Source organism: Trematomus bernacchii, unplaced genomic scaffold, assembly GCF_902827165.1.
Source record: "Trematomus bernacchii unplaced genomic scaffold, fTreBer1.1, whole genome shotgun sequence".
NCBI classification, from domain to species: domain Eukaryota; kingdom Metazoa; phylum Chordata; class Actinopteri; order Perciformes; family Nototheniidae; genus Trematomus; species Trematomus bernacchii.
In genome coordinates, this window is record NW_022987582.1 from 8740990 (window position 1) to 8756250 (window position 15261).

Here is a 15261-nt window from a genome sequence, read left to right on the forward strand (position 1 = left end):
TTTGCTTACATGTATTTAAAAGAAGACCTTAACCTAAAGTATTATTTAATGTTTAAATAAAGCCTAATTAGTTTGTCTGTTTTGCACATCCTCCTATTAATATATTTGTACATACGGCACTAAACTGTTTTATTCTAGATACCATTTACAGCAGGGGTGCCCACACTTTTTCAGCTTGGGAGCTACTTTTAAAATGACCAAGCCCAAAAGATCTACCTACAGGGCCGTCCCTGCCCAATCTGTGTCGCGAGCGCGGGGGGGAGGGGGGGGGGGGGTGCTAGTGGAGTAAACGGCGGATAATCTGTGGCGCGTTTACACTAATTGCGCCGCATAAGCGCATAATAGTGCGCCGCATTTGCGCTTCAGATGAGGAGGTGAGGCCCCCTCATAACGGCATGAACCCGTATGGCTCAATACAACTCAGACTGGCGTACCTGTACGTAAATCAAGTAGTAAGGATGTAAGGATGGATGATAGGATAACTTAAAAAAAAAAAAAGATTTAATTTTTTTTTTTTTTTTTTTTTTCAATGCCATGCGATCTACCCACACTACCTTTGCGATCGACCGGTCGATCGCGATCGACGTAATGGGCACCGCTGATTTACAGTATCTTCTTGATATTTTCTATTCTATATTTCTATCATTGACCTTCTACTTTCCTCCTATTTTGTATATACTCTTAATATTTAAATGTTTTCATCAAATATAACACATTCAAAAGTGCTTTACAAAAAATGAAAGACATTAAGAAAAAGGCATTTTAAACAGTCATTAAAAAGCAACACAATCTACCTGCATTGCAATTACTCTAAACATGTAATAACGTGCTTTAACCAGTAGGTGGTTTGGGTTAAAAAGCTGTCAAGTTTACAGTGTTAACAAAATAAAATATACTGCTGTTTCCGGTTTAGTTTACGACGGATATATTTTGTTATTGTTTTGATATTTGTAACACAAAAGCGATGGAAAAAACCCACAGCAACACAGAAAAGATGGTCTTAACATGACCCAGCGGTCTAGTAGTTAATAAAAACAATAATATCAAAACAAAATTATTACTACTAACTTTATTGTGAAATTAAAACAGAACGGTAAAAGAATAGTTTCCGGTCTATTCTGAAGCCCGATCTCTGTAGATAAATAAAGAACTACGACAGATGTGTAATATTTAATGCAGCCGAACCATTCATTACAATGCATTCATGTGATGACTTTCAAAGAGTAAAGCAAGCACTGCTGAATAAAGTATGATTTTATCTTTTACGAAACGTTTTTTTTCATATGGAATGCAGTTGGAGGTCAACCAATCACAGAGCTTGAGAACTAATCACGGGGTTTGTCAAACAAAGCACATGAGCATTCTGGGTAGTGTAGTGTCTTCTGCCATCCTAAACTCCGAAAAAATATTTGTTTCTCCGAATCGAAGGGGAAAAATACAAAAGCATTGCACACAATTTAAACTAATCAATGTTGTGTAATTAACAAGGATAATCTGGTGTTTTTGAGTTGATGAGTAGTGCAGATATCACTGTAAAATCAATCAACAGTAAGGAGAATAGTTACTTCCGGGTGTAAAATCCTCCGTTATCCAATGGGAATGGACGCTCACATTGCCTTTAAACAGCCGCCGACATGGACCGATGCGGTGCTTCCATGAGCGTTAAATACCACCGCAGATGGGAATACATTGCAATCAGTTGAAAGCTCTTTCCGTCCGTTTATGAAGCTGAAGGACCCTCGGCGCGTCCCAACTGCACGCCACGGGACCCTGACCAAGCGTCGCTCCTGGACGTTCAGGGAGTGAGAGTGTGTTGGTGAAGAAGGAGGCAAAATCATTGCAAGCCCTGGTGGATAGAAATTCAGAGGCTACTGACACTGGGGGGTTAGTTAGTCTGTTGACGGTAGCAAACAAGGCACGTGCGTTGTTTTTGTTTTTGGCAATGATGTCAGAGAAGAAAGACTGCCGTGCGTTTTTCAATTCCAAATTATAAAGGCCAAGTCTCTCTTTATAGATTTCAAAATGAACCTGGAGATTTGTTTTTCGCCACCTGCGTTCAGCTTTTCCACATATTTTCTTGCCAATCACTTCCTTTACCTTAGTTGGAGCAATGGCATCTATAACATTTTAAATGTTTTGAATTAAAATGATCTACTAGCTCATTTACTGAGATGTTATCAGGGGCAAGTGTGGAAGAAAAATTCTGAGTAAACATTTCCCAAGTATTTTCTGTTAAATATCGCTTAATAAATAAAGACTCCTGAAACTGCATAAGTGTAGTTTCAAAATAGCGCCATGTATGGGAAGCAAATGACTTTCTCTGTGTAGGGACTGAGGTTCTAACTAATATCTAAAGCGAGTGAGATGCTTGTTACGGATTTAAAAACAAATATGCACCGTTTTTAAATTAGTCAGTTGTTTTTAAATGAGTTAAGGGATTCTGCTCTGCACACTTCTTGGAAAGTACTTACTGTACAATCTACCAAGAAGGAAATGCCACAAATAGATTTAAAGTGGTGCAATGCTGTGTCAAGATGCACTTTTTTGACATAACACACACATCTCAGAATTATTTTGTTCTCACTTATTATAAAAAGAAATTATCAAGCACATTTTATTTTGTCTTAGTTTACAAAACAATGGAATTTGACAAAGACTAATGTACTTTGAATTTCAATATTTCCATGCATGTTTCATAATATTGTTTACAAATAACAGCATCCTTTCTTCTTTTTCACCTCTTCGAAGCAGCAACCACATGCAAAACAACACACACACACACACACACACACACACACACACACACACACACACACACACACACACACACACACACACACACACACACAAACACACTGCACTGTCTTTGTAACAATGTTTTTGTAGCATTCTTAATAATCAGATGTTACAGGCGTGTTGGACGTCTCTTTCTCGGTGGTGTCTCTGTTGCTGAGAGTCCCTCTGCTCAGCTGCCTCCAGCAGAAGTACCTAGTCAGCGCATTACGCAGGGACTTCCTGAACTTCTCCCCTACAAATGCATAGATGATTGGATTCACACAGCAGTGAGACAGTGCAATGATTTCAGCATAGCTCATTGCAGAGTTGATGGCTTTTTCAGCCTGGCAGGTTTGCAGGGTTTCCAGGAACAGCTGTAGAGTTTTAAGAAGAACCACAACATTGTAGGGGACCCAGCAAATGACAAACACGCAAACTATTGTAAATATTAGCTTTATAGCTCTGTCTTTTTTGGAGTTCCTGGACTTGGACAGCACAACAAGTATTTTCACATAGCAGAAAATCATGACGGGGAGGCCCACAAATAGCCCCACTGTGTTTTCGCTGAAGTTTCGCAGCATCTTCCACAAATGCTGACTCTCATGTGGGTAGAATGGCTGGCACACTGAGCTGTTGTCGTCTGGATCTATCTCCAAGGCGGCAAATCTCAACCCAGGGATTGCCATGATGACTGAAATGATCCAGATAGTGATGCTGGCTATGATTCCATAGCGAAGTGTGCGTGCTCGCATGGCTGCAACAGCATGGACAATAGCCAAGTAGCGGTCCACACTCATTAGAGTCACAAACAGATTTCCACTGTAGAAGCCCACCTGTTCAAAGAAGCAGAGGGGGAAGGAACGTCAGAATCCGGTTAACCTGGCCTCAATGAGGTTCTTCATACATTACACAGCAGGTGTCTCGCACAGCTGACAGCTGTCGTTCGTTACCATAGAAAACATCTCATCTCACCTTTTATTTTTAGCAGAATATCCCCCACATTATAAAAACAACTAGAACTGTAGGGAGACAGGTGCACAACCAACATATTTGCACAATCATTATTTACTTTGCTCCACTTTACCCTTAAACCCTTAGACACGGCACTTGTAGAAGGACGTGTTTTTTTATAGATAATTGGTAATCGGCATGTTTTAATATGTTCTGCTTTAACTAATAAGTACCCAAACCTACTGAGTTTCAAACTTGAATTATAATGGACTTGTTATGGTTTTGTATTCTAAATGATAGAAATGGTTAAAAGGAAGAAAGTAAAGAAATAAAGCGCCACCTGATAGACTCCTGTCAGCAGTTTGCAGGTTGCGAGGTTCTGATAGTTGACCAAGAGGGGCAGGGATGCAGCCAGTATGAGGTCAGACAGAGCCAGGTTGAGCAGGCATACGTCCGTCATGCTCTTCAACTTTATGTACCGGATGAGAACCCAGAAAATAGTGGTGTTGCCTGTGAAATCAATTCAGATGATTTATCCATACTAAAGTTTTTCTCACAATGTGTAAGATTTATCTGTAAGATTCTTGTTTGAACATACCTAGCACACTTAGAAAAAACAGCATGTAGTACAGCATGTGCAATATTGTGGTTCCATTTGGCAACTCTGGACCGCCATCCTGATCACAGGTGTCATTGTAATCATAGTCCAAGTACGGAAATGAGTCATACTCTGATATATTCATACTGCTGTGTGAGGAGGAAAAGAACATACGCAGATTACTTTGGGTAAACACAATGTGACATGCAAGGTAAAAAACCCATGATGTACCAAATATATCTAGCATGACGCATAAAGTTGAAAAAAACATTGTGGTTGCTTGAAGCAACAGATGTTGGGGTGGGGGTGACTAGGTGGCATCATACTATCCACAAAGTAATTCAATATTACCACAATTACCATTATTCAAATCACTAAGTCAAGCAGCAAAAAATAAAAATCATATGATTTACATATAACAATAAAGATGTTAGTAAAACACTTCAAAGATTCACATTCTCTACAATGTCATCATTTATCTTTACATGTTGGTGAATAGGCTTACTGGTCTGTGTGTGTGCAATAGTAAGTTGTTCTAGTACAATCCATGTTGGTATTAAACCAGGGCAACCCATGTCTACATCAATTGTTGAAGTCTGATGGGAATGAGTTTCACCAAGAGATAAAACAGATAAAAAGATAGAGTTTTTTGATAAAACCATAAGTAAAGTAAATCATTGAGTTATGGTTGAACAGCTCTGTCCTTTAAAAGTAACTCCAAAGCTTTGGACTTTCAAACCTAACAAAAGTAGTTTGATCTGCAGTTTGTCATTTAAGTGTTCGTCCCAGACCTTCCTTAATAATTTAACAAATAAAAAAAGGGACAAAAATACAAAACAATTTAAGCTCTTATTGAGTCTTATTAGTTATTTCAGCTTTTCTCGTCCAAAACCGCATCCTGTTATTCACTATCTCCTTTTATAGACTTCTCTCAAACATCATAGTTAAATAACAGAGGGTTTGGCAAAGAAAGCGACCGTCTTGGATGAGGGAGATGCCATTATTTCAGCTCAGTTTATTCAATCTACAAACATTTTGCTTTAAAAAACTCTGTAGCTGTGGGCAGTACAATACTAAGCTAAGCTACAGGATAATGTTGTTGTGTTCTTGCAACCGAATCTGAGAAACTGTCAGCAAAGGAGTTACTAACTTAGTGAGGAATGACATGCTAGATAGAAACTGAAGAATCCAGCTGCTGATAATCAAAATTCCTCTTCGTGGCCTGGAGTACAGTTACACAGTGAAAGCAAGGGAGGCACAGACTGACAAAACTGCAAAATAAAGAGCATATAAACGCATGTGTTTAGGCAATAGGTTAAATCTTACCTTGGATAGCCTTCTACAGATGAATTTTCACTTATTCCAATGAAACGAGCAACAGTAGGGACAGTTGTGGGATGTGGCCCACATCCTGAAAAACAAAACAAAACCATGACGTCATTTGTGAAGAATAAAAACCCACACCCTGGATCAGTCCAGTTTGTTTGTCTTTATACAACATTTATAAAGATGAATGTTGCTTTGCTACAGTGCAGATTTTATTTTTTAATTATCTCTTTTTTGTATTACAACTCCCTTTTTTGTTTAAGTACAGGGCTTCTTAAGTCGTTCCCTACTAAACCTTTGGAATTTTGTATTGAACTTGTTTATTTTAGAAGATTATTTCCTTCCCCTTGACTACTCATTGGAATGTACAGACAGTCTAAATTTGTGCGAGTAAACTCATTTGTTTAAAAATTAATATCCAGGAGGAATTGCACCCTTCCTTTACTTTAGAAACACACCAAAGCACTAACTCCTCTTTGTATTTTCTTTTTACAATGCTAGACTTAAATCTAATTAAACAAAAAGGTCATCATTCTTATCTCCTTACCTAAGCCTAGCATTTGAAACATTTGATCATTATATCACTTTCTTGTAACATTTAGATCAGGTTTTTAAAGCCCTTAACTTGGTAGGTTCAATTGATAGTTGTTTGCCTTCCAGAACACTGTACTTTATTAGTTTATCCAGCAACCACTGAAAAGGAGTCAGAGATTGAAGCCTTTGTCTGTTCAACTCAAAGCTATGAGATGCGTAACCTACAGATTTCAGGGAAGCTATAGCTCACTATTTTTAAATAGAATAGAATTGGGAGGGATGAAACCCTCTTTAATGGTCGCACATGCAGAGCACACAGCACACACACAGTGAAATTTGTTCTCTGCTTTTAACCCATCCTAGTACCAGGAGTCTAGTACTAGGAGCAGTGGGCAGCTATTGTACAGCGCCCGGGGAAAAAAAAAGCAAACCACCAACTTCTCTCGTTGCTACAGCCTTTAACTATCCATCACTTTCCTGATACAGACCTGGAAATGTATTTACAGAGTTTTTGCACAAACACAGTTGTTCGGTCAGATTAAAAAATATTTTAAAGTATTTTTTGTGAGGCCGACAAAAACCAAACCATACAGATATATGAGCATCGATGCAACATATATGGCCATGCTAGTTAGTGGGGTTACAATAGATGGAACAACAAGACATACATTTAGTGAGGTAACGCTCTCAGACTGTATTTATAATGAATTAAAATACTTAAAAGTAAACAAATAAACAAAATGTAGTTTTAAAAAAAGTATATAGCACCATGCCCCAATCAGCTGAATTAAAATACTTGACATTTATGTTCTATATAACCTCATAACCACAACTGAAACTCTTGGCTGGACTTATAGTATGAGGTCATTTCTAATGTCTCACAGCTGGAGTCAAGTAGGGTCAGAGTTAATCAATTCATTTCAATACATGTTAAGCTTATTTCCAACAAAGATATGTACATGTTCTTATCATAAAGCATGTGCATGTAAAAAATGAAATACAAATGTACCTACCAGTGATGTTAACAAGATAGCTGAGAGTGGTGTTTTATTCTAGATCAAAGATGCTGAGGTGGACGGCCAGATCAAATAAATGATCAGATATGTAAGCAAGCTCAGAAAGCACTGTGTGGAAACCTCTTGTTTCACACCTCTTTGTGGTGTGCAACCCCGTTAAACATCACTCCCATCTCTTAACCAAACCAGGTGGGCTTGCTTGTAGGCTTACCTAGAAGAGTGATATATTTGTATGCATATGTTCGGTGGTTTGTAGCTTCCTGGTAAATGCTTTCAAACCGTGCATCATGCATGTAATAAAAAGCACTTTGTCAGGCTTAATATAGATACCCCCAAAGCTTTTTGCTTACATGTATTTAAAAGAAGACCTTAACCTAAAGTATTATTTAATGTTTAAATAAAGCCTAATTAGTTTGTCTGTTTTGCACATCCTCCTATTAATATATTTGTACATACGGCACTAAACTGTTTTATTCTAGATACCATTTACAGCAGGGGTGCCCACACTTTTTCAGCTTGGGAGCTACTTTTAAAATGACCAAGCCCAAAAGATCTACCTACAGGGCCGTCCCTGCCCAATCTGTGTCGCGAGCGCGGGGGGGAGGGGGGGGGGGGGTGCTAGTGGAGTAAACGGCGGATAATCTGTGGCGCGTTTACACTAATTGCGCCGCATAAGCGCATAATAGTGCGCCGCATTTGCGCTTCAGATGAGGAGGTGAGGCCCCCTCATAACGGCATGAACCCGTATGGCTCAATACAACTCAGACTGGCGTACCTGTACGTAAATCAAGTAGTAAGGATGTAAGGATGGATGATAGGATAACTTAAAAAAAAAAAAAGATTTAATTTCTTTTCTTTTTTTTTTTTTCAATGCCATGCAATCTACCCACACTACCTTTGCGATCGACCGGTCGATCGCGATCGACGTAATGGGCACCCCTGATTTACAGTATCTTCTTGATATTTTCTATTCTATATTTCTATCATTGACCTTCTACTTTCCTCCTATTTTGTATATACTCTTAATATTTAAATGTTTTCATCAAATATAACACATTCAAAAGTGCTTTACAAAAAATGAAAGACATTAAGAAAAAGGCATTTTAAACAGTCATTAAAAAGCAACACAATCTACCTGCATTGCAATTACTCTAAACATGTAATAACGTGCTTTAACCAGTAGGTGGTTTGGGTTAAAAAGCTGTCAAGTTTACAGTGTTAACAAAATAAAATATACTGCTGTTTCCGGTTTAGTTTACGACGGATATATTTTGTTATTGTTTTGATATTTGTAACACAAAAGCGATGGAAAAAACCCACAGCAACACAGAAAAGATGGTCTTAACATGACCCAGCGGTCTAGTAGTTAATAAAAACAATAATATCAAAACAAAATTATTACTACTAACTTTATTGTGAAATTAAAACAGAACGGTAAAAGAATAGTTTCCGGTCTATTCTGAAGCCCGATCTCTGTAGATAAATAAAGAACTACGACAGATGTGTAATATTTAATGCAGCCGAACCATTCATTACAATGCATTCATGTGATGACTTTCAAAGAGTAAAGCAAGCACTGCTGAATAAAGTATGATTTTATCTTTTACGAAACGTTTTTTTTCATATGGAATGCAGTTGGAGGTCAACCAATCACAGAGCTTGAGAACTAATCACGGGGTTTGTCAAACAAAGCACATGAGCATTCTGGGTAGTGTAGTGTCTTCTGCCATCCTAAACTCCGAAAAAATATTTGTTTCTCCGAATCGAAGGGGAAAAATACAAAAGCATTGCACACAATTTAAACTAATCAATGTTGTGTAATTAACAAGGATAATCTGGTGTTTTTGAGTTGATGAGTAGTGCAGATATCACTGTAAAATCAATCAACAGTAAGGAGAATAGTTACTTCCGGGTGTAAAATCCTCCGTTATCCAATGGGAATGGACGCTCACATTGCCTTTAAACAGCCGCCGACATGGACCGATGCGGTGCTTCCATGAGCGTTAAATACCACCGCAGATGGGAATACATTGCAATCAGTTGAAAGCTCTTTCCGTCCGTTTATGAAGCTGAAGGACCCTCGGCGCGTCCCAACTGCACGCCACGGGACCCTGACCAAGCGTCGCTCCTGGACGTTTAGGGAGTGAGAGTGTGTTGGTGAAGAAGGAGGCAAAATCATTGCAAGCCCTGGTGGATAGAAATTCAGAGGCTACTGACACTGGGGGGTTAGTTAGTCTGTTGACGGTAGCAAACAAGGCACGTGCGTTGTTTTTGTTTTTGGCAATGATGTCAGAGAAGAAAGACTGCCGTGCGTTTTTCAATTCCAAATTATAAAGGCCAAGTCTCTCTTTATAGATTTCAAAATGAACCTGGAGATTTGTTTTTCGCCACCTGCGTTCAGCTTTTCCACATATTTTCTTGCCAATCACTTCCTTTACCTTAGTTGGAGCAATGGCATCTATAACATTTTAAATGTTTTGAATTAAAATGATCTACTAGCTCATTTACTGAGATGTTATCAGGGGCAAGTGTGGAAGAAAAATTCTGAGTAAACATTTCCCAAGTATTTTCTGTTAAATATCGCTTAATAAATAAAGACTCCTGAAACTGCATAAGTGTAGTTTCAAAATAGCGCCATGTATGGGAAGCAAATGACTTTCTCTGTGTAGGGACTGAGGTTCTAACTAATATCTAAAGCGAGTGAGATGCTTGTTACGGATTTAAAAACAAATATGCACCGTTTTTAAATTAGTCAGTTGTTTTTAAATGAGTTAAGGGATTCTGCTCTGCACACTTCTTGGAAAGTACTTACTGTACAATCTACCAAGAAGGAAATGCCACAAATAGATTTAAAGTGGTGCAATGCTGTGTCAAGATGCACTTTTTTGACATAACACACACATCTCAGAATTATTTTGTTCTCACTTATTATAAAAAGAAATTATCAAGCACATTTTATTTTGTCTTAGTTTACAAAACAATGGAATTTGACAAAGACTAATGTACTTTGAATTTCAATATTTCCATGCATGTTTCATAATATTGTTTACAAATAACAGCATCCTTTCTTCTTTTTCACCTCTTCGAAGCAGCAACCACATGCAAAACAACACACACACACACACACACACACACACACACACACACACACACACACACACACACACACACACACACACAAACACACTGCACTGTCTTTGTAACAATGTTTTTGTAGCATTCTTAATAATCAGATTTTACAGGCGTGTTGGACGTCTCTTTCTCGGTGGTGTCTCTGTTGCTGAGAGTCCCTCTGCTCAGCTGCCTCCAGCAGAAGTACCTAGTCAGCGCATTACGCAGGGACTTCCTAAACTTCTCCCCTACAAATGCATAGATGATTGGATTCACACAGCAGTGAGACAGTGCAATGATTTCAGCATAGCTCATTGCAGAGTTGATGGCTTTTTCAGCCTGGCAGGTTTGCAGGGTTTCCAGGAACAGCTGTAGAGTTTTAAGAAGAACCACAACATTGTAGGGGACCCAGCAAATGACAAACACGCAAACTATTGTAAATATTAGCTTTATAGCTCTGTCTTTTTTGGAGTTCCTGGACTTGGACAGCACAACAAGTATTTTCACATAGCAGAAAATCATGACGGGGAGGCCCACAAATAGCCCCACTGTGTTTTCGCTGAAGTTTCGCAGCATCTTCCACAAATGCTGACTCTCATGTGGGTAGAATGGCTGGCACACTGAGCTGTTGTCGTCTGGATCTATCTCCAAGGCGGCAAATCTCAACCCAGGGATTGCCATGATGACTGAAATGATCCAGATAGTGATGCTGGCTATGATTCCATAGCGAAGTGTGCGTGCTCGCATGGCTGCAACAGCATGGACAATAGCCAAGTAGCGGTCCACACTCATTAGAGTCACAAACAGATTTCCACTGTAGAAGCCCACCTGTTCAAAGAAGCAGAGGGGGAAGGAACGTCAGAATCCGGTTAACCTGGCCTCAATGAGGTTCTTCATACATTACACAGCAGGTGTCTCGCACAGCTGACAGCTGTCGTTCGTTACCATAGAAAACATCTCATCTCACCTTTTATTTTTAGCAGAATATCCCCCACATTATAAAAACAACTAGAACTGTAGGGAGACAGGTGCACAACCAACATATACAGTATTTGCACAATCATTATTTACTTTGCTCCACTTTACCCTTAAACCCTTAGACACGGCACTTGTAGAAGGACGTGTTTTTTTATAGATAATTGGTAATCGGCATGTTTTAATATGTTCTGCTTTAACTAATAAGTACCCAAACCTACTGAGTTTCAAACTTGAATTATAATGGACTTGTTATGGTTTTGTATTCTAAATGATAGAAATGGTTAAAAGGAAGAAAGTAAAGAAATAAAGCGCCACCTGATAGACTCCTGTCAGCAGTTTGCAGGTTGCGAGGTTCTGATAGTTGACCAAGAGGGGCAGGGATGCAGCCAGTATGAGGTCAGACAGAGCCAGGTTGAGCAGGCATACGTCCGTCATGCTCTTCAACTTTATGTACCGGATGAGAACCCAGAAAATAGTGGTGTTGCCTGTGAAATCAATTCAGATGATTTATCCATACTAAAGTTTTTCTCACAATGTGTAAGATTTATCTGTAAGATTCTTGTTTGAACATACCTAGCACACTTAGAAAAAACAGCATGTAGTACAGCATGTGCAATATTGTGGTTCCATTTGGCAACTCTGGACCGCCATCCTGATCACAGGTGTCATTGTAATCATAGTCCAAGTACGGAAATGAGTCATACTCTGATATATTCATACTGCTGTGTGAGGAGGAAAAGAACATACGCAGATTACTTTGGGTAAACACAATGTGACATGCAAGGTAAAAAACCCATGATGTACCAAATATATCTAGCATGACGCATAAAGTTGAAAAAAACATTGTGGTTGCTTGAAGCAACAGATGTTGGGGTGGGGGTGACTAGGTGGCATCATACTATCCACAAAGTAATTCAATATTACCACAATTACCATTATTCAAATCACTAAGTCAAGCAGCAAAAAATAAAAATCATATGATTTACATATAACAATAAAGATGTTAGTAAAACACTTCAAAGATTCACATTCTCTACAATGTCATCATTTATCTTTACATGTTGGTGAATAGGCTTACTGGTCTGTGTGTGTGCAATAGTAAGTTGTTCTAGTACAATCCATGTTGGTATTAAACCAGGGCAACCCATGTCTACATCAATTGTTGAAGTCTGATGGGAATGAGTTTCACCAAGAGATAAAACAGATAAAAAGATAGAGTTTTTTGATAAAACCATAAGTAAAGTAAATCATTGAGTTATGGTTGAACAGCTCTGTCCTTTAAAAGTAACTCCAAAGCTTTGGACTTTCAAACCTAACAAAAGTAGTTTGATCTGCAGTTTGTCATTTAAGTGTTCGTCCCAGACCTTCCTTAATAATTTAACAAATAAAAAAAGGGACAAAAATACAAAACAATTTAAGCTCTTATTGAGTCTTATTAGTTATTTCAGCTTTTCTCGTCCAAAACCGCATCCTGTTATTCACTATCTCCTTTTATAGACTTCTCTCAAACATCATAGTTAAATAACAGAGGGTTTGGCAAAGAAAGCGACCGTCTTGGATGAGGGAGATGCCATTATTTCAGCTCAGTTTATTCAATCTACAAACATTTTGCTTTAAAAAACTCTGTAGCTGTGGGCAGTACAATACTAAGCTAAGCTACAGGATAATGTTGTTGTGTTCTTGCAACCGAATCTGAGAAACTATCAGCAAAGGAGTTACTAACTTAGTGAGGAATGACATGCTAGATAGAAACTGAAGAATCCAGCTGCTGATAATCAAAATTCCTCTACGTGGCCTGGAGTACAGTTACACAGTGAAAGCAAGGGAGGCACAGACTGACAAAACTGCAAAATAAAGACCATATAAACGCATGTGTTTAGGCAATAGGTTAAATCTTACCTTGGATAGCCTTCTACAGATGCATTTTCACTTATTCCAATGAAACGAGCAACAGTAGGGACAGCTGTGGCCATGGCCCACATCCTGAAAAACAAAACCATGACGTCATTTGTGAGGAATAAAAACCCACACCCTGGATCAGTCCAGTTTGTTTGTCTTTATACAACATTTATAAAGATGAATGTTGCTTTGCTATAGTGCAGATTTTATTTTTTAATTATCTCTGTTTTGTATAACAACTCCCTTTTTTGTTTAAGTACAGGGCTTCTTAAGTCGTTCCCTACTAAACCTTTGGAATTGTGTATTGAACTTGTTTATTTTAGAAGATTATTTCCTTCCCCTTGACTACTCATTGGAATGTACAGACAGTCTAAATTTGTGCGAGTAAACTCATTTGTTTAAAAATTAATATCCAGGAGGAATTGCACCCTTCCTTTACTTTAGAAACACTTAGTAAAACACTTCAAAGATTCAAACAAGACAAAAATACAAAACAATGTAAGCTCTTATTGAGTCTTATTAGTTATTTCAGCTTTTCTTGTCCAAAACCGCATCCTGTTATTCACTATCTCCTTTTATAGACTTCTCTCAAACATCATAGTTAAATAACAGAGGGTTTGGCAAAGAAAGCGACCGTCTTGGATGATTATAGTTATTCCAGACAATTCTTAATATTCCTGAATTTCTCACTAGATTTACATGAATATCCTCCTATTGTAATGTGAAGTCAAAGCGGCTGAATCATTCAAATATATCAATGTCGAATACTTACAATATCAACAACGAGATCCTCTTGATTCAATTTTCTTCACTTTCAGTGTTACCTCCACTCACAAATCTTCAGGAAACATAAAGAAGATGAGATAGTTGTTCCTTTTTGCTATCATGGTTACATTGGTCCACAATCATGTCGAGTGGACTCAACTGTATTTTCCACACTGAACATGTTGTACTGATACTAGCCTCAAATTACGAAGAAACAATTTGAAAAAAGAACATGTATGAATAAATGCGAGGGAATTCAGAGATGTTAGCGGACTTTCCTGCCCTTTAAGTTGAAACGTTCACATATATTCATCAGTCCCTGACTCATGTCTGAAATGTTTCCGTAACAAAGTTCAAAGGCTTCTGTGTCAAACCTTACAAAAGATCCAAATCTGATAGAATTCTATCGTTATGATTTTTGTGTTCACTGTAACTGATGATAACTTCACAATATTGAACCTTCTCCCTATGTACAGTAATGTAAGAGGTACAACAAACATTATCAACAAACATCAACACTTTAGATGGAGAATTAATACACAGCTGTCTATGAATTTCACAAGCTTCCTCCTACTCTGACCATAATCAAATTCATGTGATCTCTTTTAAACCACATCTCAAACATTTTTCTTTCACTATCAAACATTTGCAGAACCGACTGCCACACCATGTCGACCCCCACTTCCTGTGGCAGACGTTGTTTACGCACGCGGCTGTGCACTAACAATCCTCCACTACACACTGCGTGTATAGGTGTTTGAGGCGATGGAGTGCAAGAAGGTTTATCATATATCAACTATCAAACTAGATGTTTGAAAATGGAAATGTGCTTACCGCATGCCAAAATCACTGTTCCTGAGTGTGTATTCTGGTGTGCTGGGCATCAAGCATTCATGTCAGCCTGTCAACTTGCATTGCTCTCTTTTTGTGTCAAATCCTGCTGCAGAGCGCATTTCTCGTAAGGTGGTAACTCTTGGTTTTTGTTGTTTCCTCTGCTTGGTGTTAACACTGTGCAAAGGTGTCAGTGTGGTTTCTCAGAAATGTTCCTTTGCATCTGTTGAAATGTAGCAAAAAGTGAGTAGGGGAATATGTATTCTAATGAGGAGCTTTTCTTTCTATATGTGTTCTGTTCACTTTGGAAAGTATCTTTCAGCTCACCAGGAGTAAGAGATTTTTGTTTAAGTTTTATTTTTAATATGTAAAACCTTCACAGTTAAAATTCAAAATAGCTTGGATGTTTAAATGTAATGCAACAGATTAACGGTATATCAAAATTCTGATTAAAATGGTTCAACATAACTTCTTTAA

The 15261-nt window shown here is 38.2% G+C and overlaps 2 protein-coding genes across 4 annotated transcripts; both read right to left on the reverse strand.

The window, feature by feature from the left end:
• Nucleotides 1-2167: 2167 nt before the first annotated feature.
• LOC117480279 (C-C chemokine receptor type 1-like) lies at nt 2168-7333 on the reverse strand. 2 transcript variants are annotated; one of them, XM_034127554.1, is made up of 5 exons: nt 7198-7333; nt 5651-5735; nt 4325-4473; nt 4067-4236; nt 2168-3608 (listed from the first exon to the last, which is right to left on the reverse strand). In XM_034127554.1, exons 3-5 carry the CDS (start codon nt 4467-4469, stop codon nt 2892-2894), a joined length of 1032 nt encoding a protein of 343 aa, XP_033983445.1. In that variant the 5' UTR covers nt 4470-4473; nt 5651-5735; nt 7198-7333; the 3' UTR covers nt 2168-2891. The 2 variants fall into 2 exon arrangements, with proteins under 2 accessions (XP_033983445.1, XP_033983444.1); XM_034127553.1 differs by lacking the exons at nt 5651-5735; nt 7198-7333 and having other exon boundaries at nt 4325-5638.
• A 2375-nt stretch (nt 7334-9708) lies between these two features.
• On the reverse strand, nt 9709-14922 carry LOC117480278 (C-C chemokine receptor type 1-like). Of its 2 annotated transcripts, XM_034127552.1 has the most exons (6): nt 14788-14922; nt 13961-14026; nt 13189-13272; nt 11863-12011; nt 11605-11774; nt 9709-11139 (listed from the first exon to the last, which is right to left on the reverse strand). In XM_034127552.1, exons 3-6 carry the CDS (start codon nt 13269-13271, stop codon nt 10423-10425), a joined length of 1119 nt encoding a protein of 372 aa, XP_033983443.1. In that variant the 5' UTR covers nt 13272; nt 13961-14026; nt 14788-14922; the 3' UTR covers nt 9709-10422. The 2 variants fall into 2 exon arrangements, with proteins under 2 accessions (XP_033983443.1, XP_033983442.1); XM_034127551.1 differs by lacking the exons at nt 13189-13272; nt 13961-14026; nt 14788-14922 and having other exon boundaries at nt 11863-13172.
• Between the last annotated feature and the right edge of the window lie 339 nt (nt 14923-15261).

Excerpts from the sequence above, each read along its gene's own strand:
- LOC117480278 (XM_034127551.1), bottom strand. The coding sequence starts at position 12,133 with ATGTTTTTTTCAACTTTATGCGTCATGCTAGATATATTTGGTACATCA. Across the intron at positions 11,775-11,862 it reads GTTTTTTCTAAGTGTGCTAG|GCAACACCACTATTTTCTGG; the intron begins GTATGTTCAAAC and ends TTGATTTCACAG. Across the intron at positions 11,140-11,604 it reads TGCTGACAGGAGTCTATCAG|GTGGGCTTCTACAGTGGAAA; the intron begins GTGGCGCTTTAT and ends TTCTTTGAACAG.
- LOC117480279 (XM_034127553.1), bottom strand. The coding sequence starts at position 4,595 with ATGTTTTTTTCAACTTTATGCGTCATGCTAGATATATTTGGTACATCA. Across the intron at positions 4,237-4,324 it reads GTTTTTTCTAAGTGTGCTAG|GCAACACCACTATTTTCTGG; the intron begins GTATGTTCAAAC and ends TTGATTTCACAG. Across the intron at positions 3,609-4,066 it reads TGCTGACAGGAGTCTATCAG|GTGGGCTTCTACAGTGGAAA; the intron begins GTGGCGCTTTAT and ends TTCTTTGAACAG.